The 22,194-nt window shown below is 38.5% G+C and overlaps 2 protein-coding genes across 12 annotated transcripts in view; one reads left to right on the top strand and one right to left on the bottom strand.

Moving 5' to 3' along the window:
• Nucleotides 1-6,431, top strand: part of EML5 (EMAP like 5) — a 169,410-nt gene extending 162,979 nt beyond the window's left edge. For 3 of the 4 annotated variants that reach the window (XM_060295159.1, XM_060295158.1, XM_060295161.1), the window contains 4 exons: nucleotides 245-348; nucleotides 1,105-1,258; nucleotides 1,708-1,808; nucleotides 2,098-6,431. In XM_060295159.1, the coding sequence (XP_060151142.1) occupies nucleotides 245-348; nucleotides 1,105-1,258; nucleotides 1,708-1,808; nucleotides 2,098-2,134 (396 nt within the window). In that variant the 3' untranslated portion in view covers nucleotides 2,135-6,431. Of the gene's footprint in view, nucleotides 1-244; nucleotides 349-1,104; nucleotides 1,259-1,707; nucleotides 1,809-2,097 lie in introns of those variants that run through there. The other variant, XM_060295160.1, reaches the window with a different exon arrangement.
• Nucleotides 5,919-22,194, bottom strand: part of ZC3H14 (zinc finger CCCH-type containing 14) — a 38,244-nt gene continuing 21,968 nt past the window's right edge. Inside the window, exons 10-17 of one of the 8 annotated variants that reach the window (XM_030883629.2) lie at nucleotides 18,870-18,944; nucleotides 14,042-14,201; nucleotides 12,842-13,074; nucleotides 9,258-9,378; nucleotides 8,218-8,354; nucleotides 7,608-7,699; nucleotides 6,680-6,786; nucleotides 5,919-6,193 (exon numbers count right to left, since the gene is read on the bottom strand). In XM_030883629.2, the coding sequence (XP_030739489.1) occupies nucleotides 6,187-6,193; nucleotides 6,680-6,786; nucleotides 7,608-7,699; nucleotides 8,218-8,354; nucleotides 9,258-9,378; nucleotides 12,842-13,074; nucleotides 14,042-14,201; nucleotides 18,870-18,944 (932 nt within the window). In that variant the 3' untranslated portion in view covers nucleotides 5,919-6,186. The remainder of the gene's footprint in view (nucleotides 6,194-6,679; nucleotides 6,787-7,607; nucleotides 7,700-8,217; nucleotides 8,355-9,257; nucleotides 9,379-12,841; nucleotides 13,075-14,041; nucleotides 14,202-18,869; nucleotides 18,945-22,194) is intronic. The other 7 variants (XM_030883630.2, XM_030883631.2, XM_030883632.2 and 4 more) reach the window with 7 other exon arrangements.

Genomic DNA, 22,194 nt, shown 5'->3' with positions numbered 1-22,194 from the left:
TTCCAGAGCTTCTCAACTCTTGCCTTTTATTCACTACTATTCACTGTTTCTGCATAAATTCTTTACTAATCTATTCTTACCAGTCCTTTTCTTCATTTTTTTTGCTCACAGATTTTTGTAGTCATGTTTTAGTCTTAATAATGTTAGAAATGTAAATCAAGTAGCACTTTGCCAGTTTACTATAAACTACTTCTGGATTTTGCCTCTCACATGATGGAATTGTTCCATTTTAATATTATGAAAGGTCTCCACTGGTTGCTATAAACGGCATGTCTATGAAGTGCCTTCAGGAAAACATCTTATGGATCAGGCTGCCATTGACAGAATTACTTGGGCTACATGGACTAGGTAAATATTTCATGTATCAGAAGGGAAGAGCTGACTGAAGGTCAGCAAGGAAAACTGGAAAATCCTATTTCTGAACAGTTAGAGCCATTCCCACTAAGGAACAGTAATTGAGTTTTAAGTTTTTGTTACCATCCTGAATTCTTCCTAAGAAGACAATGATATACTTACTCATGCTGGGACCCCTTTTGATCAAATATATTTCTATGCTTTATCAGTTCTTTTAATTAAAGGAAATCAAAGTTGTGACTTTAAAGATGCCCTGATACTTCCTTAACATAAGTAGGTTTAATAACAGATAATGAAAACATGTATTGGGTACTGTTAGGCAACTGTATTATTTCCCTGTCTAAAGGAATGCTATTGATAGCAGCTGTTAGAAATGAAACCTTATAAAATGGGTTCAAATTTGCTGGCTGTAGAACAGATAACCATGCATAACCATCAATGAAAATGAAAAATGCCATCAACACTTTTAAGATAGTTCTATCAGTTATCATAAAGTATTAACTGACTTTATAAAGGATTAATCTATAAACCCTTAAAATTATAGAACTTCATTGAGAAAAGGTGTGTGTATCGGGGGTGAGGGAGTGCCATCCCGGCAGGTTCAGGCTTATGACAAGGTAACACCTTGTCATAACTTATTCCTCTGTTTAAATAACATAACTAGGTACTCAGAGGTTAATTACCAAGAAACTTTTTCAGTATGGTAAACCTGTATGTGCTATGGTGGATTTTTTTATTCCTTCTCTCTAGCATTCTAGGAGATGAAGTTATGGGAATCTGGTCCAGACATGCTGAGAAAGCCGATGTCACCTGTGCCTGCGTCTCTCATTCAGGAATCAGCCTTGTAACAGGAGATGACTTTGGCATGGTTAAGTTATTTGACTTCCCATGTCCTGAAAAATTTGTAAGTTTACGTTGGGTTTAGTATTTTATGCAACTTTACTCCTGATTTAGACTTCTGATCATTAGTACTTTTTCCCACATAATAGCTAAAATGTTATTGTCTCATGATTTGAAAATACTTTTAAATTTGTGATTCTAAAATTTTCTCCAAACTTCCTAAATCCATTACTCTGAAATAAAAGCTATTAGAAATTATCTCCCCTTGCCCCCAAGCCGCGCCATCTTCGCAGACTATCCTGTGATTAGTCTTTTATCAAACCTTTAATCAGTTACCAAATTTCAAATGCTTTTCAATGCAGATCCATTACTGATTCTGAGAAAGCATTTCATCATTAGCTGTGCTCCAAACTGCTTTCTCCACAGCACTCATGATGGAGATAATAGCTCCTGATTAAGAACCTTTGACTTCTGTGTTCATCACACACCCTGAGCTTTGTTCTTGTTTTTTAGGCGAAGCACAAAAGGTTCTTGGGTCATTCACCCCATGTGACAAATATTCGATTTACCAGTGGTGATCGACATGTTATTAGTGCTGGAGGTGATGACTGCAGGTTGGTAACTTTCTCAGCCCAAGAAGAGCAGGGACTGTCTTTTACTAGTTAAGAGATTATTACTATTTCTTTGACAGGTTCAGTTTATGGACTCAGCCAGTCATCATAAAAAGGTCGCCTAACCATATGGCTCCTTGGGGTCACATACTATGTAAATACAGAATAAAAGGAGTTGAAAGAGTAAAGTTTTTACACATGTATGATTTGAAAGCTTAATTTAAAACATTGTAAACTGTTCTGAAAATCTATAAATATAGTGAACTCACTGCAGTTCTTTCTCTGATTGCAGTTTGTTTGTCTGGAAATGTGTACATATGCCTCATTGAAAGATATGGATGCTGAGAAGACTCCATAAAGCAACAGCCTTGAGAAACCAGAACTACACAAGAGGAAAAAACCAGAACCAAACGCTGCATGGTCATGTGGTGCTAACTTAAGACTGTAACAGGGATTTATCCAAATTTGTTAAAGTAGAAAGATTGATAAGTTCAAAATATTTGTTATATGCACTAAATAACTGTCCATAATCCATACACTGCCAGATAATTACATTTCAAGGAGGGACTGAATAACTATTTGCTGGTAAAAGCCACCCCCCATTTTAGGGAGGATGCAGATTTGGCAGACTTCCTGGGGAGGTTTGGGAGACAGTGCTCCTCAAAGAAATGAACCAAAACCTTAAAAATCCAACTTGGATAATTTTCTTCCTCTTTTTAGCAAAGCTTTTTCTTTTTAGAATTTATATTTTATTTTCAAGTTTCAACTGTTTAATAAAATATTTTATCCTTGTGTTCACATAAGGAAATACACCATCACCCTAAAGGATCACAGGTTTTAAAAGGCAAACATTATTTTCCCTAAGAAAACACACACAGGCTTTACTGGAGAACATGATGCTTCTTAAGCATTAATAAAGTCCTGTTTATAAGGGACATTTTTCTCCTGGAAATTTTAAATTCAGGAACAAATCCAAAGTTAGTAGTGTATGATCGCTACATTTTCATTTTTGAGCTGTCAATCTTGTGTTCAGAATTCATCCCTATAATTGAAAGAGTAAAATATGATCATGGCCTCATTAATGAAAAAGCAGTATGATGAACAGTCATTTCCAGTGGTGTACAGTTTAAGGTTTTATATAGCAATAGTATTTAACTGGCAGAGAATACTGAGTATTTAAAGATGTAGTCTAATAGAAACATTGTTTAACATGTAAACTAAAACGTTAAGTTCACATTTACGAAGTTATACAGTTTAGTTAACTCTTGAAATAAAATTTTTATAGCCTTTTTTTTCTATTGGAAAAACTTGTTTAGTTAGATGTATGTCACCCCATCGGCTGACTTCAAAAGGAATGAAGATAGGTCCACTTGTAAAACTTGTCTATAAAAATTCCTTTTTGGTGGATTGGGGCTGAACTCTTAGATCTTTACTCCTGTTCACTTTAAATGCTGCCAAAGATCGGTACTTGCCATTCAGGAACTTGCTGTTTAGCTTATCTGTAGTTTCCTGAAGACTGGAAGTTATGCAGACTGCTATTTAAAAATATATTTTTCTAAGTATGAAGAAGTTTAAGATGCTCTTTTGGTCCTATAATTTTTACTTTAATGTGTTAAATATCTTCGTAGCGTAATAGACCCCTTCTTCAGGTTTCTGGAAATCTGTTTGCTATGTGCAACACCTTGTAAATATTAAAAACAGATATGGCTGAATTTTATCATGGAAAGCCTAAGCAGTGATTGAACCTGGCCAGTTTTAAAGCTCTGAATAGCTGTGTCTGAAGGACTGATTGGGGTGTTTGTTAAGAAGCTTGAAACATTAAGGTCATTTTCTTTCATTTTTCTTATCAATGGATTCTCCTAAACTAAGCCCAATTTGAGAAAACACTAATATTAAGTTTCTATTCACGTGTATTATAAAGGAGCAGCCAATAAATTAGAGCAAAAAATTCCCATGAACCACACTCTCCTCTCCCTCTATTTTTGAGGCTGTTGCAGTTTCAAATTTTCCTTCTGAGTCAAGTTCACCTGCTTTTGGCTAAAGAGAAATTCCAGTTCCTTTACAGTGCGGGTAGAAACTCAACTATAACCTTAAGCAAATAAACTATATAGGATAAAATTGCTTCCACTGCATTTTTGTTCTTCCCAGTGGCCAACCTGATAAGCCAGCCTGAATCACTGTTGACAGTTTCCCGATTAAAGGTCACGTTGATTTTAAGTAGTCATCCCACAGCCACCTTGCTTATAGCAGCCATCAACTACGGGAAGGTGAATAACCACAGTAGGCCATGTAGATTATGACCTATGTTTTTTTAACCCAGAGAATTACTTCTGTGTGCAGTATTTGACTAAACTCCCGAATTTGTAACCTGAGCCTTCTCCTAGCACCTTTAGTCCTGTTTCTGGCAGATGCATGCCAGAGCACCCTCTGCACCCTGGTTCCACTGTGGAATGCTAGCCACGTCTGTTCCCTTATTTTTGGTGATCTTTTTCGATGATGGTTCATTTTGGACCAAGTTACCCAACAGATATTTTAGAGTCAACCTTAGCTTGCCCATAAACCATAGCAACTGAAGGAAAAAACTCTTAAATGTGTCTCCAGGCTGTGTCTATTAAATAGCAAAAAAACAATCTGATTTTAGCATGTTTTTATTTCCCTGTAAAATGGCTGAACTAAAACCACTTTAAGCTCTTGTTTCCCAGTTACGTTCTTTACAGTGAAATTATGAGAATGCAACTATACTCCATTTATAAGTAATGATACTAAAAAGTCTGTTTAAATTTCTGGAAATACAATTTAAATCAAATTTCTTCTGCACAGATGTAAAGCATCTCAAGTAAGTTAACACTGGAATGAAAAAATACCTTCAATTCAATGAAGAAAACTTTTTAGAATGAAGTGGAATTGTCATTCATTTCACCCAAGCCGAACTAACTACATGATTGATAGCTTTATGCATGCTCTTGTGTGCACTTTTTCTAATGTTTCAAGTCTTATAAGCACAGCAAAGTGCAACTTAAAAGACTTTAAGTGCAACTTTAATAACTGGATAATTCTTTCTTCTCTCAATGGAAAAGAGATGGCCACAAGGCTGCTGGTTTTAGGCTCTGAAACGTGGACTTTTACATATGTAGTTTTATTATCCCTTGGGTATATGACTAAGCAAGTCAATGAACTTTTTTTTTAATAGTTTAATTTGGTCCTGAGAATATTTTGAGTCTTTACTATCCCTTTTGCATTAACTCTTTTCTAACCAACTTTTAGCTTTACTTTTTTAAAAAACTACATCGTCTTTAAAATCAGTGATCCGTTATTTAATTCTAAAGCATTGGACACTTCTTGCCTTAACAGTTTTAAAACCACATATACAAAAGCCTATTTTCATTCAGTATTCCAAAAGTTTAGTCCTATTTTGCAGTTTACCCATCTGATCTCTGTAATTATACAGTCTGTCATTTAAAAAAATCTAACTTTTACATTTAAAAAATTATCTTCAGTAATAACTATATTTTCTGTGGAGTTAGTTATTTCTTAGAATGTTATTTTTCAGAATGTGAGAATATATATGTATAGCTATAACCTTGTGAGTTTAAAGTTTGTTCTGATACCTTATGTATATACTTGTAAAAAATATTTTGTATAATTTTGTGATAATGTAGATCCCAAAATATTTATTTAAAAAACATGTGTTAACAGTAAATGAAGGCATTTTAAGGAACTGTTCCTATTTTTTGCCCTTGCCATTCCAACTGTTTCACCCTACACGCCCCAGCTCACTCATCCTTTCTCAGAAAGCAAGGGACTGAGATATTTGGGAACCATTTACCAAAGCAGCAGTCAACCCAAGAAGCTTGTGTTATCATGTTTTTCATACTAAATTCACTTTAAAAGTCAGGCTGAATAACTGTCTTAAGCCACCTCAACACTTCGGGCCACTCCTGTTTTCAGAGTCAAAGAAAACAGCAATCCAACTTTTGGAAGAAGGACAATGCCCTCATACATCTCTCTACACACATAGCAACGCTGTAGCCTGAAACTGGATTATCAGTACTAACAATGATATCACCAACATTGTAAACGCTGATACTTGAACACAGCAGTTTCACACACAAACATGCCTCAAATGTTTTAATAGAATTCATCTTCTCCTGAAACTATCTTTCCATAGTCAAAACAAAACAACAAAAAAAACACCCAATGTTAAAATCACTTAATAAACGTACAAACTTGAAAAATTAGACACTTCAGATAGGCAATAAACTTCATTATTATGAAAGCAATATATTCCAAGTTTCAAAGATTTGACAAATTCTGTAGAATGTCTTTCATCAGTAATGGAAACTTTCAAACTCCACAGTCTTCTGCCAAGTAGGACTGGGTGTCATTCACTGAATAAAAAAAACCAAAAATTTTTTCAATTAACTGCTTTAATTAACATCAGTTAAGAGAAGTTGTGTTTTTTCAGACAATGAATATTTGGTTCTAATACTAACATATGCATTTAAATTTACAGGCCACAGTAAAAATATTTTGAAATTTACTTTCAATGTTTTACAATTACTAATGTCTAAGAAAACTGATGTGAGATTTGTAAGCAGTATAACTCTTGAAGGCCTTAAGTTTATGTTCACATAGTATGTTCAGAAGTTAAAGAAAAATCTGATGTGGAGATGATCTAGGTAAACAAGCAACTGCTGAATGAAACAAAATTTGGTTTATGTAGTAGATTATTTTTCCAAAGGACCCTTAATTGAACAGCAGAGAAAAACCAAAGTGATTAAGTTTCCCCCAAATTTGTATGCTTATAAATTTAAGAAACTAGATACTAGAAAAGCACTTGAAATGACATGAGAAAAACTGATGTTAACCTTTACCTGGTTTGAGGTCGAATCCATTTCAAGGCATGTCGTGGTGGTACAGTAATGGTGGGATGATAAAATGTGCAGTCAGGTCTTGTACACTGAGTGTTAAACCTACAGTGCTAGGAGAGAGAACAGTTTCAACATCTGCAAAGCTAATACAAAAACACACAGCAATCTGAGATGACAGTAACCAGCCCACCATAAGGTTAATGGGGCAGCAGAGATGATCTGCAACTTCCGCTTTAATACACCACTGAAGCCCTGAAAAATGGACCCCCACCAAGACACAAAATCCTAATGAAAGAATAACAGCAAGTTAAGTTTCAAAAGGGACTTTAGTATGTAATACAAACTGCCTCTAATCAATGTACTAACCACCTTGCACATACTGCCCAACATCCCTTATATTTTACCCCCATCTGTGCCCAACTGCAGTTAGGGAAGTAAATGCCTTTCGTACGGTTTCCAGACTGCTATTCCAAAGAGAAGATGATTCATGCTGAGCAACTAAACAGCTGGAGACACATCAACCAATCTTTAGTACCCGGACAATTAAAACCATGGTAGAAGTATGGATGGTATCATTAAATACTACTGGATTTCATCATCTCAGTTCTGGCATGGGGGCTGCGGGAGGGGGAACACACACAGGGGCAAAGAAGAATGGAAAGTGACCGGCGAAAGTGAGCTTCATTCTCCTAAGAGATTAGGCTACTGACATTAAATCGGTTCAGACAGCTTGGCCTAATGGGCCAGACGCGGGCTCAGGGACAACTAAGGAATAACTTAAAGATCTTAAAAACCATAACATGAACTCTAACAAAAATGTTAAACGTTGGGGGCTGGGGGACGGAAGACAGTATAGTTTGCTAGTGACCTTACAAGCTCAGAATTGAGAAGTTACCACTAAATTCATTTTTGGGAAAATTAAAGTTCTTACTTTTGGATGATAGAAGGGACATTCCATTTTCTTACAAGCAGGGAAGTAACGGCAGAGCTGACTACTAGAAGGTGGTGCTGGTGTTGTAACTGCTGACAAAAATAAGGACAAAGGTGAAATTTATTTGGCAAAATAATTTTTAATGCAGTCTGCTGATATTTTTATGGGACCCACTTTTAAGTTAAAACACAAGATTTATATATTCATTAGTTAAAATAAAATACTTTAGGGTTTCCCTGGTGGCACAGTGGTTGGGAGTCTGCCTGCCGATGCAGGGGACACAGGTTCGTGCCCCAGTCCGGGAAGATCCCACGTGCCGCAGAGTGGCTGGGCCCATGAGCCATGGCTGCTGAGCCTGCGCGTCCGGAGCCTGTGCTCCGCAACGGGAGAGGCCACAGCAGTGAGAGGCCCGCGTACCACAAAAAAAAAAAAAAAAAAAAAAACTTTAGAATACTATAGGATGGGTACACTTGTTCTTTAAAGATTAGTTAGAATAACTGATTATGGCACAATGATTTCTGAAACTATTCCTTGTTTTTCTTTTTAATTCAGTTTATAGTCACAAAATGTCATTTTTCACCCAAATGTAGTAGGGCACAAAGTCACCAACCTGGTTTTGGAGGCAGTACTGGAATTCTTCTACTCATATGAGTGAAGGGACACTCTGGTTTAGTACATTTTGCATCATATTTACAATTTGGATGAACAAACAAACATTTTTCAGCGAATTTACAATTGGGGAAGGCTCTATAAAACAAAAAGACATATTACTCACATTTAATCTCCTCAATGCATTACTAGTTTTTTGTAGAGAGAGTCCATTATACTCCTAATTTCATCACTACTTGTTTTGAGAAACACAGAAGTAACAGAAAAAAAAGGAAACTCCATTTCTAAATGATGCCAGATATCAAAACAGGACACAACTGTCTATTCCAAAGCCTGGGGTAATTGGTAATTCAACTCAAGCCAAGCCACCATGAAAGGTAGAAGGGTTTTTTGTGATAATAAGAAACACCACTTACTCTCTAATTAAGGTCTATGTAACACTGTATGGAGTAAACTCAATTTACGTGAGCACAACATATATGCAAGGCACCATACTATGAGGAAAAAAAAAATGAGACATCCTATGGTCTCCCTCTATATGCACATCCATAAAATTCTCACATCAAAATTTCCTTAAAGTTAAAACATGATGAGATTCCACCTACAGGACCAAAAAAAAAAAAAAATTCATCTCTCAAAGCTCACTCCACAGAACCAGCCAGCTAGCAAGCAAAAATTATACTGAAGTCCAGAATATTTTCTCATTACCTATTAACTAATTTTTTCCCCAAAGTCTTAAAATCTGTGTGTGAACACAATGCAAACTGGGGCGGTTACCATATACCCATCTCCTTAAGTGTACAGAATCCTCAAGGAAACCCAGGAATTTCAGTATCTCAAGGTATGAGGCCCAAAGAAGCCTCCTCCTACCTCCGCCACCAAATACACACAGACACAAGCGAATGCTGTCCTGCGAGCGCCGGAGTAAGTATCACTGCTGCATTTAGTTGTAGAACTCAAACTTGTCCACAGAAAAGAACAAACAAAAGTCAGCTGTATCTAGAATTAACCTGAAAACAGAATTAGTGCGCCGCTACTCACTTGCAAGGCGACACAGGATGATGGTAAGCACACTCATCCCCATTTTTACAGGCAGGCCAGTACTTGCAGCGCTCCAAAAGCTTTTCTGGTTTCTGTGCCACACTCAGTTCACTCATCTCAGCTACAAAGGGAAACAAATTAAAAGGATCTCATTAATTCTGATCAATTCAGGGACATGGCACCTTTAATAAATTTCCCTCAAAACCCAGTCTTACAATCTTATGTTCTTCTACGTGTATAAGTTACACAAAATAAATGAGTCCAATTAATTTGATTAACACGGATACTAGAATCCTATAAAAGATTACTAGGAAGTAGACTACAGTTTTCACTGTGAAGAGTAAAGTGGACAGTGATGCTGCAACTAGAGCCAAGTTCTCACCGAAAAATTCTCTCAAAATTATTTCAGCTGAATTAAGTATAAAACAGGAAAGAATGTCAAATAGGGAGCCAATAAAATGAAATGAGAACTGAGCACACCAGGTGATAAAAAATGTGAACTAATTCTCATATTCAGGTTAAGATGATAAGTGTCTCAATACAAGTGTTCCCACTCGCTGAGGTATGTGCAGTTTTCTAAGTCCAGGTGATAACTTCACATCAATGTATAAAGGGAAGAAAAGATTTTTGCTTAAAATGAGTCACAAATGTCATAACCTACAGGAACCTGGCAGATCACCTAACAGAGTGAGGCTGGCTGGGTGTTAGGTGATCAAATGGCAGAAAGCCTCTTGGAGGAAACAGAGGTTCGGAAGAGCAGCCCAAAGAGCTGTGTGTGACCACCCATGGCGCTCACTGCCGCTCCACTCAGGAGGCCATGTCCCAGATACAATGTCAACTACTATGACGTGGGAAAATGGAACTAGTGTTGCCAGACTGCCTCCCAATTCAGGAAGCCAAAGACCTTTTTATATGATATCTAAATTTTATTTTATTTTTTGGCCAGGCTGTGCGGCATTCAGTATCTTAGCTCCCCAACCAGGGATCGAACCCATGCCCCCTGCAGTGGAAGTGCAGACTCCTAACCATTGGACTGCCAAGAAATTCCCCTATGAGATCTAAATTTTAAATGCTAGCAACTAATTGAAACTTAAAACACAGAATAAACCAAATAAAATTACACCTGAAGGCCATAAGCTGCCAGCTTCTGGCCCAAGACACCCTAGCCAAAAAAACAAAGAATCAAGGGTGTTACATATTATGGTTCGTATTCATGTTCATCAGAGCAAACAGCACTTCAAGCACATCACCTAGTCCTCCTGCAGCTGCAATTTGGCTCTGTCACTTACTGGCTGAACTAGACACTTTGGGCATGTGTTATCCAACATCTCTGAACTTCTGTTTCCTCATCTATACCAAGAGAAAATAATGTCTTCCTTAAGAGTTTCATGATTTAATGGAAAGAAGAATGTAAAACAGGCAACCAATCAAAACCAAACAACGCAACAGCCAGTATCAGGAGTACTCATTGTTGTAGTGACCCAACCTCGGTCTTCATGAAGGAGAACAAGGCACACAAATCCCGTCCTGAAGCCCAGCTAGGAGCATAATCAGACAGCTATCAGGACTGTGCCTGACAAATTTTCCATGCTACTTTAAAAACAGTAAAATTTATTATTTAGCTCCAGGATATAAAAGTATCCAATATGATAGTCTGGAAGGAGGAGTTTTCTCCACTTTTAAATTTTTTTGTGTGTAACTCCTGCAGAGAAAATATGTTTTACCATCCCCTCCTAAAGAACATACTTTAAACCCATATACATGAGAATGCAGACCATGTGAAAGAAGTTAAGAGAATACCCAAGAGCAGGTTGGCTGGAAAATGGAGTAAAGTTGCTAGATCTCATGAGCAATATTAAAGAAGTTAAACACTTTACAAGGAAACTTTATCTTTCTGATGAAAAAATTACATCATATATACACAAAGGTCACAATGCTGGTTTTCCCTAACATTTACTTCATAAGCTATTAAAACTCTTCCTATTTAAGTTTTAAGAGGCAAATTCACTTTTTATTGCAAGCTATAAAATCTGTGCTGCCATAGAAGGCCAGTGGGAGCGGCTTAAAACATATGCTGCTGTTGGTGGCCTCCTTGAAACACTCAACAGAAAGCCACCAAAAGCAATTACCAAGTATCAACCTCCCTACTTGGAGGTGGAGAGCAAGAGAGACCAGAGCCTCTTTGTGGAGTTTTTCCAGCCTCACTTATGACCTAACTACCATTACAAAGCTTCATCTTTGAGCAGCCATGAAAAATTGAGAGTCCCAGATCAAAGCAATGGTAAAGAAGGCTCACCACTCATCACAGTTGTCTCCATAATGGCCACAGCACTTGTGTAACCCAGGCAAGAATTTCTACTAACATGTTATTTAGATTGTCACTGCTATGACACGTATACCAATAAAGCCTAACGTGGACATCTACATTTAAACAAAATTAGACCCTAACACACCAAAAATTAAACTACCAAACTGAAAACCAAAGTACTAAAAACACCAGAATCTTCTCTTATTTTAGACAAATATATACAGGATCAAGAAATCTGGACTGCCTGATTACTATAGTTCTTACCACCTTGGTTAACATGTACAACTTTTCTTCCTTTCAAAGAAAGGTCAAATATTTCAACTCCCTCCACCAATCAAAACCATGACACTACACTACTGACTCACAGCAGAAAAAGCCCTCAGTTAAAGATAACAGCACCATCTCCTTTGCTCAGTCATGATCTCCCCCTGAAGGCTATTTTTAGCGACTGAAAAAGGTATTTGGTACATTTTCGTATCTCTACCAAAAGAGGATTACTTTGCAAAAATATCAAAACCCATTATTGTTTTTTCTTTGATACTCTTCATATTTAAGATTCAGTAACTGTCTCCCCTGCCAATGAAGGTGTCCCTAAAATTTTTACAAGCTATGAGGAGCATGATTATCATTCTCTAACATGAATGAAAATGCTCAGTGGCACTGCACCTGCCACTGGTGTCCAGTGAGAGAAGCACTGATAAGAAATGCCTAAAAGCATGCTGCTATCTGAACTGAGTTCACCTGATTTCCAGTAACTACTATGCCTCTATATCAATTAATTTAAACATAAGGTCTTTTCTAAACTTCCAAGAAGTATTTTGACAGATGAGGTGAGAAACTCCTTTCAAGGGAATTTCACTGAGGTAGAAATAGCATCGAAATCCAAATTGACTTTTCTGTCAAGCTAATTACGAGAGACTACTGCTGGTTCAAGTGGAAAGTAACAAGTATAGTTTCTAAATGGGAAAAAAAGGTAAACAAGGCACCAAGAACGATGGTTCATCCTTTAACAAGTATATTGAAGAGGTATTTTTTGGCTTCCATGGCTGAACTCCATTTTAGCACTGGAATAACAGCCCACTTATGGAACACATAAGGGACAAACAGTCTCAAATTTAACTGGTCATTTTGTCTGAGAGAAGGAAAAAGGCCACTACTGAATTATAAATAAAAGCAAGGCCTACAACCAATATTCATTCAAGGTTGAGAAACATGTCAAAGACATCCTTCACAATGACAGCACCCTGAGAAGGGAAAGTCTGAGCTCCCAACACACCGTTTGTAAAGCTACCATCTGGGTCCTCAAGCTGCCTGCTCAGCAAGTGCAACTGCTGTGGGTGGAGGAGACCCGCGAGTCCCTCGTGTGAGGCTGCAGTGTGGTGTGCGGGTCTCATTCCTTCAAAGCTCATGTCCTCCTCTTGATCTGACATGTATCCTGGGGGGCTGGGGACACCATCCAGCGTCACTATAAACTTGGGACTTGCAGGTTTATCTGGTTGTACAAGATCTCTGCCAGACAGATAGAAAATACCATAGAATTAGGGAAACACGCACAAAAAGCCAAGCCTCCTAGAGTGCTCTTCAACAGAATTATCAGTCCCTTCCTTGGTTTGCGGTTTCTTCATTAACAAAAAAGACTTGGTAGGACTTACAGGTACAGCATCAGTGGATTCCTGCTAACACACAATGACTACGGCCAATCACTGCAGCATCAACACCACCGACCCTTCAGGCTGCTCTCAGGGCAATCTCCCCTCAACCCTGACCCCTGGCATCCGTTTGACCTTCATAGGGTCAAATGGAAATAAACGGAGAAACCAGCATCTATGCTCAGAACACAGAGCCAGCAGTTCTATATTTACACTGATTTTATTAACTCTATGTTTGTTTCTTTACAGAACATTCAGTCCATTATCTAAGGAAATAATCACCCCAACCCAATCTGCTAACTCTCTGGTTAGACTTCCTGATTTTGATCACCTGGCTTTTTAAATTTCATTTCCTGAATGTGCATAAAGAAAAGAATCTCTTCAGATTCTTTTTTTTTTTTTTTTTTGTGCGGGCCTCTCACCGTCGCAGTATCTCCCGCTGAGGAGCACAGGCTCCAGACGCACAGGCTCCGCGGCATGTGGGATCTTCCCGGTCCGGGGCATGAACCCACGTTCCCTGCATTGGCAGGCGGATTCCCAACCACTGCGACACCAGGGAAGCCCCTCTTAAGATTCTTAAGGATCTCTTAAGAAAAGAGCTAAATCATATACTGACTTATTTGCAGGATAATGGATTTCTGAATAAGAAAGATGAACTGGAGTTTTTGAAAACTGGATGTGCCTTATGATACATGGCCTAACTACAGAATCAATAAAGCACTCTACACTGAGGGCTAGGATGGGGAGGGGGGAAGCTGGGAACTAAAGGTTAACCTCCACTTCTAATCAACACAAATTAGTCTACACAAGAAAAAGAAACCATCTACCGTGTCTGCATAAGGTGTCCTGAAAGTACCCGAAGGGTATCTGCAGTCTTCATCCCCGACTCTTGGTTTGGTGCCACTACTATTTCCTCAGACAGCTTTGGCTTCTTCAGAATAAATGATCTTGTGTCTGCATGGACCATGGATTCCATGTCATAGTAATCTGAGCCAAAAAAATTGGCCACAAATGTTTACTTTTGAATATACCTTGCATTCCCAACATCACACACGTGAGAAGAATGTCAATCTTTTATATATTTGTAATTATTTTCAAAGGAAAATTACAATGGTTCTACTCAGGAATAAGGCTGCAATTCTATGCCAAACATCTTTTCAAAGAAGTCAAGTTTTCCTTTCCTCATACAGCATATTATCAAGGCATTCTAATGAACACTTCCTGCCTACAGTATAGAAAGGTTCTTCCATGAGGCATCTAATGGGATATTATTAACAATAAAACTTACTTAAGTACAACAATATTTTCTAAAAACATAAAGAATAGAGACTCTTAATGCACCCTAGAATGATACCAAGGCTGTTTTAAAAAAAACAATCTTTCTAAAATCTGTTTTGTTCATTTTGCACACTTACAGAGCAGAACATACCCTGATGAAAAGAATACAACTGGCATAATTTCTGCCTGGTTGTAGATGGACTACTTTGAAAGGGAATTCTAAGATGAACTGACATTGTTAAAAATACAGCAAGGAAAACTGACCTTTAATGTAAGCAGCCACAGATCACATCATCTACGATATGATTTTTAAGCTAAACTACTTTATACAATACACCAAGCCCTGGAGCCCAGGATGCAGTTGGTTGACCTATCAATAGGCAATCAACAGAATGAAGTTAGTAAGTCACAATTCTCTTAAAATTACCAGGGAAATAACAGAAACCAAAATTCACAGGATATTTATTCACGTTCATTCACTGAACAAACTGAACATGTGAGAGCACTGTGCTAGGTACACAAAGAAAAAATAGAAAAATAGATGTATACATAATTTCAGAACAGCATGCCCCAAAAGGTGATCCAAAAGAGGTATGAACAAAGTGTTGGGAGAATACAAAGTAACCTACTCCGGCTGGGAAATCAAGGAAAAGTTTACAGAGAAAAAAAAAAAGCTTACAGAGGATGAACATTTGAAGCAGGTATTAAAGGAATGATCAGGAATAAACTAAGAGGGAGAGAGAACTGGAGAATAGAGCATTTCAGGTAGAGTCACTGGAGAAAGGCAGGGGCTCTCCTAGGGACACGGTGAGAAACGTGGTGTGACTGAAGGGGTATGTGGAGGGCTGAGTAGGTAAGTGGCAAGAAGGCTGAGGCGTAAAGGATCTTGTATGTGCCAATGAGTTTGGAATCTGGTCTAGAAGAAGTAAGTAATCCAGAGAGTTTTCTAAGTAGGGAAGTGACATGAGCAAGTTGGTTTTTGGAAAAACACAGTGGCAGGAATGGACTGGAGTCCCAGATCTCAGCTATGAGGCTTCTTCCCAAGAGAGACGGAGAGACTCCGAAATACCAGATTCTCACCCCTTGTCCTCTCCTCACACACGTCAGAGGAAGAGGAGACACATTCCACACTCGAATTGGCACTAGACTTCACAGCAGATGCATTTTCAACTACTGTCCCAGGAAGGAGGCAAACCTGCTTTCCCCTGCAAGGGCAGGAGAAACAGTAAGACAAGTGTAGGAGGAGAGGCTTGTCCTTGAAGCAGGACAGGAGAAAGAACAGTTTTAAAAGAGAGCAAAGATAAATTTCAATTTTAGATTTCTTTAGTTTGAGGATTTTGTGGGACACTCAGGTGTTTAGAAAGAAGTTGAAAATTCAGATTCGAGACTATCAGGAGGGGGAGAGAAGTAAGAGAAGCGGAGTCGAAGCTGAAGGTGAAATGAGGACATTTAATAAACTGCACATAGTTGGCGCTGCCGTCTTCTCACTGAATCCTCACAGGGAGCCTGGGAAACAGGTTTTCCTCCATGTTACAGTCGACCACTTTGCAATTCCAAGCTCTCAGATGGTTTACTGAGCTCTCAGAGCTATAGCAACAGGAGGGCCGCAGTTCAGTCCACGGGCTGCTGCCCCTTCTCACCGCCCTGTTCTTTCTGAGGCACAGCAGTTCTACTAGTCTGCATCTTGGGAGAATACAGTAGAGATGGAAATAATGCTGAGGGCACGACAAAGGATAAAGTTAACATTTTAAGGGGCAGTAGCGGAGAAGGGGAGTTGAAGGAGAATGAAAAGGAATTAGTAGAAAAACAGAGAGAGAGTGAAGTCCTGGAAGCCAAAGGATCAAAGATGGAAGAAAACATTGGAACTCAAGTGCCACACACCACAGAGTTTAGAGAACTGTGCACAGAAAACTGAGCTATACACTCCACACGAGCCACTGGTCACCTCTGCAAGACTCACGAGAGCAGCCTGGGTCAAGTAGGGCAGACAGATGGGAGAGTTAGTGACATCTTCTGGGTAAAGACCACAGGCTGAACCCACGCATTGTTTCCTCCTGAAACTCTAATAAAATGTCAATTAAAGGGTTAATTTTTTTAAAAACTCACAGAGAAAATAATTGTAAAAGAAGAGATAACCATATTTTGAAAGTAGAAAACTAACTTAGTAGATCTCGAAAAGCAGAATTGTAAGCCAATAATAAAGCAATCTAATGTGGATCCCAAGATTCTTCAAAGGCTAAGAAAGTGGCAGCACAGGGGACCCTGGGAAAGGGGTTGGGAGAAAACAGGGTACAACAGAAGTGGGTTCAAGTGTCCATTTCTCTTTTATTTATCTGTTTTCTTCTTTTCTGATCCTTACCACACCTATTCCCCTAACCTTTATATTAAAGATACTTGGAATAATTGGAGATGTGCTTTCCCATCGATCATTGCTAGATAAGCTTATGATGAAGCATCATGGTCTCTGACAGAAAGGTGCCACAACAAAATTAACTAAAGGTATATACTATTAGTTTCAAAAATCAGTTAGATTTCCTGGTAACCTTTGACCACTTCTCTCTTAGAGAAAAGTGGAGCTTTAGACTCCTGAAAAGGTAAAAACAGAGAGGGTTTCTGGACCAATGAATGCCAGCCATGTTGAAAGAAGTACGATTCTGAAAACGTGTGGGTTAAGTAAACATTACATAGTAGTTAATGTTGAGGTGCGTCCCTCAGCCCCCTGTCCCCACTTAGCTCCCAGAACCCTGACAGCCATTCCATTTCTTGAAAGATCTTTCTTTGGAGAAGCTTACCAACCTGATAGAAAAGACCCAAAGACACAGACATCATGGTGTCCCCAAAGTAAACAGGCAAGACAAATCACTCTCCACTGCAGGATCTACATTCAAAAGTCAAAACCCCCTACCTCATCCCCCAATTAATGAACCCAAAACACCAACCAGCTTTTTAAGTGCCCCACTCTTAAATGTAAGTCAACCAAGGATCCTCAGACATCTGAGAACCTGTCATGAAATACAGTGATCAAAGCAAACAACCTGGAGAAAACAAGACCAAGGAGGGAGGGGAGCAAAATGTCCAAAACTGCCTTTAATATCTTCAGAGAAATAAGAGAAAGTATTGCATACATGAAATAAAATCAGTAGGTTAAAAAATAAATTAAAGGAATATGCAGAAACAAAAGGGCTCTCAGAAATAAAAAACGTGATAGGAGGTAAGCAAAGGATATACTAACTCATAAGCCTTGTAGAACTGCTTGATGCTTCAAATTGTACATGCATCATGGATAAAAATAAAGGAAACAAAAAAAGTTTAAGAGTTGATGACGCAAATACAACATACACAGACCTTAGCTGCCGAACATTTTGAAAATACTCTTATGTAGAAAGCAGGATGGAATGTGGGGAGATGAGAGGGCAACATCAAGGATGAAGAAAACCTCAACACCTTTATAGACAGAAGGGAGAAGCCAGAAGAGGGTAGAGCCCAAAGCTACAGAAGTGTGGCGACACCAGGATGTTCGTCAACTGAGTAGGATCTGGCATCTGGGTAAAAGGTAACCCTTAGAGACAGTAAGCACACCTTTCTAAGACAGAGGCCAGGACGGGTCAGGGAATATAGTTGCTGACTGTGGAATCCTGAACACGGGTGAAGAAAATTCAGTTAGGAGCCAACAGGGAGGGGTCAAGGGACCACAGCTTCCAACACTGGGCAGGTTTAGAGGAAACAGATGCAGGAGAAAACAGGATCTGAATTAATGATTCCAGGGATCCAATGGCTCCTTTCATTTATTCAGCAGACAGTTATTAGGCACTTACACGCATCTGGCAGGGGCCAGGCACTGAGAACACAAAGATAAATAAGGCACTCACCCCAGTCCTGAGGTAGCCCATGGTATTTCTGTCTGTGTGCTGGGGGTCAGGGAGACAGGTAAACAAGTTACGGTGGCTCTAAGAATGGTAAGCTCTAGGTATAGCCCTGGCCATGAGATTCTAAAGTGAAGCACAAGTGAGGAGATAATGTTGAACATGCCAGAGGACACTAAAGCAGCTCAGGGCAATGGCAAAATTTGGACGGAGAGTAGGGTAGGGACTCAAGTGGTCCCTAAAGCAGGGGCATGAGCAGCCAACAGTTTGCAGGGATCTGGGTGAAATGGCATCAAAGGAAGAAAGTTTCTGCATGAGGTGAAAAATACAAACACCACATAGCATGAAGAAAATGCAGATCTTATCTCCTGGCCCTAAAATATTTTCACAGATCTTAATATGGAATCTTAGGGCAGGATCTAAGACATACAAGATACATTAAATGAGGTGTAAGGAATGGAAATAACAACTGAAAAATGCTAGATTACAAAGAAAATTTAAGATTATTACCAACCTTGACTGATCTGCAGAGTTTCTGCCATTACTGGGTCAATTTGCAGTCGGGATAACAATTGCCTCTGTTGAGTTCCTAGAATACAAATTTTAAAACTTCACTAAGCTTAAAAAACAAACAATACCAGCACGTGTGCTTCCCAGAAATTAAGACCAAAATAATCTTTCTGGGTTCTTAATTGAAAGTCTTTAAAATAGTTTAAAGCTTCAACAATACAATTTAATAATATTTATAGACCAAAGGTCTGTAAGACAAAAATCTGTACTCAGGTTAAATCAAAAATGGCAATGGTTCTCCCTGTCTGGAAGCTGGTTTCCTTGGATTGGAGATAAAGCCTGGTGCTAAAGAAAAAGGGGGTGCAAAAGCGAGGGGGAGGTGCTGCAAGGACCCTCAGCTTGCGTCCTGGGAGACAGGCAACAGCCAACTGCAAGATCAACATGAGAAGTGTTTCTCTCAATCACCTAGGCTCTCACCATTATAAGTCAATCCCCCACCCACAAAAGTGCAAAACAACACCCCAGAGTTATCTGATCAGAGTTCCCAAAAGACAAACTACAGGCTTGGATGGATACAAAAAGAATAATGAACAAGTAAGTAGACACTCAGAGCTCTACAGCCCAGGTCCTAAACCAGCAAAGCATGTAAACAATCACTTGGATCTCCTGTAAGAAAAGATGCTCCGCTAGAGTATGTATTATTTCTTAAACACGTTCATAATTTCCTCATAGTCGCACTGCAAAATGAAATAAAACAGAGACACAGAATTGATTTTTCTATCTTCAGTTTCTATCTTCAGTGATGGGAGAATATCATAACTTCTCCAAACCTCCCCAGCCCAGTGCTCAGCAGATACTAGGTACTCACTTGCTGATTTAGAACAGAAGTGTTACAGTACGGTGTACGAGGGAATGTAATTGATAGGGTTCCAAATACTGAAATATCAGTAAGACGCACGCATGCTAATTCTTAGTAAATCTATTACTGTCAGTTTCACAAGGACAGTCTGCTCACTCAGTGCCGACATGTAAGTTGGCAACTGTTTGCCAACTATCATGTTTCATTAAAATTCAACTTCAGTAAAAATTTTAAAACCTACCAAAGTTTTATCAGCTATTTTCTTTTAAAACATATTATATTATATTACATTTTAGTGGTGTGCAAAAAGAAAGTTAATTCCTTTCAAAATTATCATGGTTAAAAACACAGTAAATCCTGAGGAGCTGACCTAAAATACAGATATCATTTGGTCAAATTGTATTCCTGTAGGACAGCTTGGGAAACTGATGTGTAATTAATTAGGTTACAGGAATTCAAATACTAACAACAGGTCTCTTTAGCATAAACAGTGAACAATGGAAGAATTATACATTTCCAAGTAATTTCACAAGACAGACACATGAAAGAGGACCATTCTCTGACATTTTAAGTTTTGCTTCATCTCTCTATACTCATCTACCTTTTCAAACCATCATTTTAGAGAGATCCACTAAAATGGACGAAATTCTAAAGTCTAGGCTTCTAAGTTAAATCATGTAGAAGAGTCTGATTTTGTCATTAAAGGTCCATGAAAAATTCAAGTTCTCTGTGCCTTGCTGCCTCCATATGAAAACTACTACACGATGAGATCACATACTAGGAATTTACCTTTCTCAAGGTTTCTAAGGAAGCCAATTATTTTTACATCAGTAGTTCCTGACTGTGATTCAAAATCTACTACCTCTTGAAGATATTCAAACTGTCTGCTGCATTCAGATGTTAACATTGAATATTCATTCATTTTAACCTCCAAAGATGAAATTTTTGCTTCATTCTGTGACACTCTAACATTTAAATCAAGAAGATTTGCTTCCATTGTCAAAATTGCTGCTTTCATCCCTTTAATTTCACTGATATCAGTTGATATTTTCCTTAAAAGTTGGGAAATATTGTCTAGCTCACTCAGTGAACAAGAGGAACTTGTTACAGAACCTAAGTCAATTGGCCCAGGTGAAAAGAAAACTGGTAAAGATGGTGATGGAAACCTTGAAGACATTTTCATAAAATTCTCTTTCCTTCTTAGTATTTGGTAATTTTTCTTTCACAGCCCATTAAACTTTCATCAAAAATAAAAGCAATCACTAAGGCTGTTACTTTAAGAAGTATTAAAAGTAACATTTTAAAACCTATAAATTAAAAGATAGAGCTGTACATTTCTGGAGTCAGAGCTCCAAAGTAAATCTGAAAATGCTAAACAAACCAGACCAATGTTCTCTTTGCCACAACTAAGAAGCCCTAATATGCAGGCCCCTGTATCCTGTGAGTCTTACTTATAGCTCCTCTCTAAACAATAAACCCTATTATTACACACAAAATAATTCTGGCTTCTGATTGGCTGGAAGCAGACATGTGACACACAAAGAATTTTCTATTATTTACCTCATATGAGGAGCACTGAAGATCTGAAGCATAAACTAAGCAATAAAACAGCATGACATACTTCATACCTGAATATGATGTGAACTTAATGTACTTTTGCCCCTTCATCAATTACCCATAATTTTCAAGCTTCAGATTATTTTTAAATTGTTTTATCTAGTATCGAGTTTCATTTCCCCTTGAAAATAGTAATAGGACAGTACTTGACACTTCCTTTCTAGGGAGAGGATAGGGAGGGTAATTGGACCCATGATCACAGACAAATCTCTTTAAAAATATATGTGGTGGGCTTCCCTGGTGGCGCAGTGGTTGAGAGTCCGCCTGACGATGCAGGGGACACGGGTCCGGTCCGGGAGGATCCCACATGCCTCGGAGTGGCTGGGCCCGTGAGCCATCGCTGCTGAGCCTGTGCGTCCAGAACCTGTGCTCTGCAACGGGAGAGGCCCACAACAGTGAGAGGCCCGCGTACTTCAAAAAAAAAAAAAAAAATATATATATATATATATATGTGGTGATGGGACTTCCCTGGCTGTCCAGTGGTTAAGATTTCACCTTCCAAAGCAGGGGGTGTGGGTTCGATCCCTGGTCAGGGAGCTAAGATCCCACACGCCTCATGGCCAAAAAACCAAAATATAAAACAGAAGCAGTATTGTAACAAATTCAATAAAGACTTTAAAAATGGTCCACATCAAAAAAATCTTAAAAAAATGTATATATATATGTGTGGTAATAATGGAATTCAACTGTACTGATATAAGATATGGTGGAAATTTAAAGATAGGGAAAATGAGGACTTGGCCTTGGTTTGATACTAGATCATTATTAGATATGTGATTTTCTCCCATTCTGTGGGTTGTCTTCTCTTTTTCTTGATAGTATCTTTTGAAATACAAAAGTTTTGAACTTTGAT

Source organism: Globicephala melas, chromosome 2 (genome assembly GCF_963455315.2).
Source record: "Globicephala melas chromosome 2, mGloMel1.2, whole genome shotgun sequence".
Classification (NCBI taxonomy): Eukaryota; Metazoa; Chordata; class Mammalia; order Artiodactyla; family Delphinidae; genus Globicephala; species Globicephala melas.
Note: the sequence above shows the minus strand (reverse complement) of the source record. Positions and strands in the feature narration are given on the sequence as shown.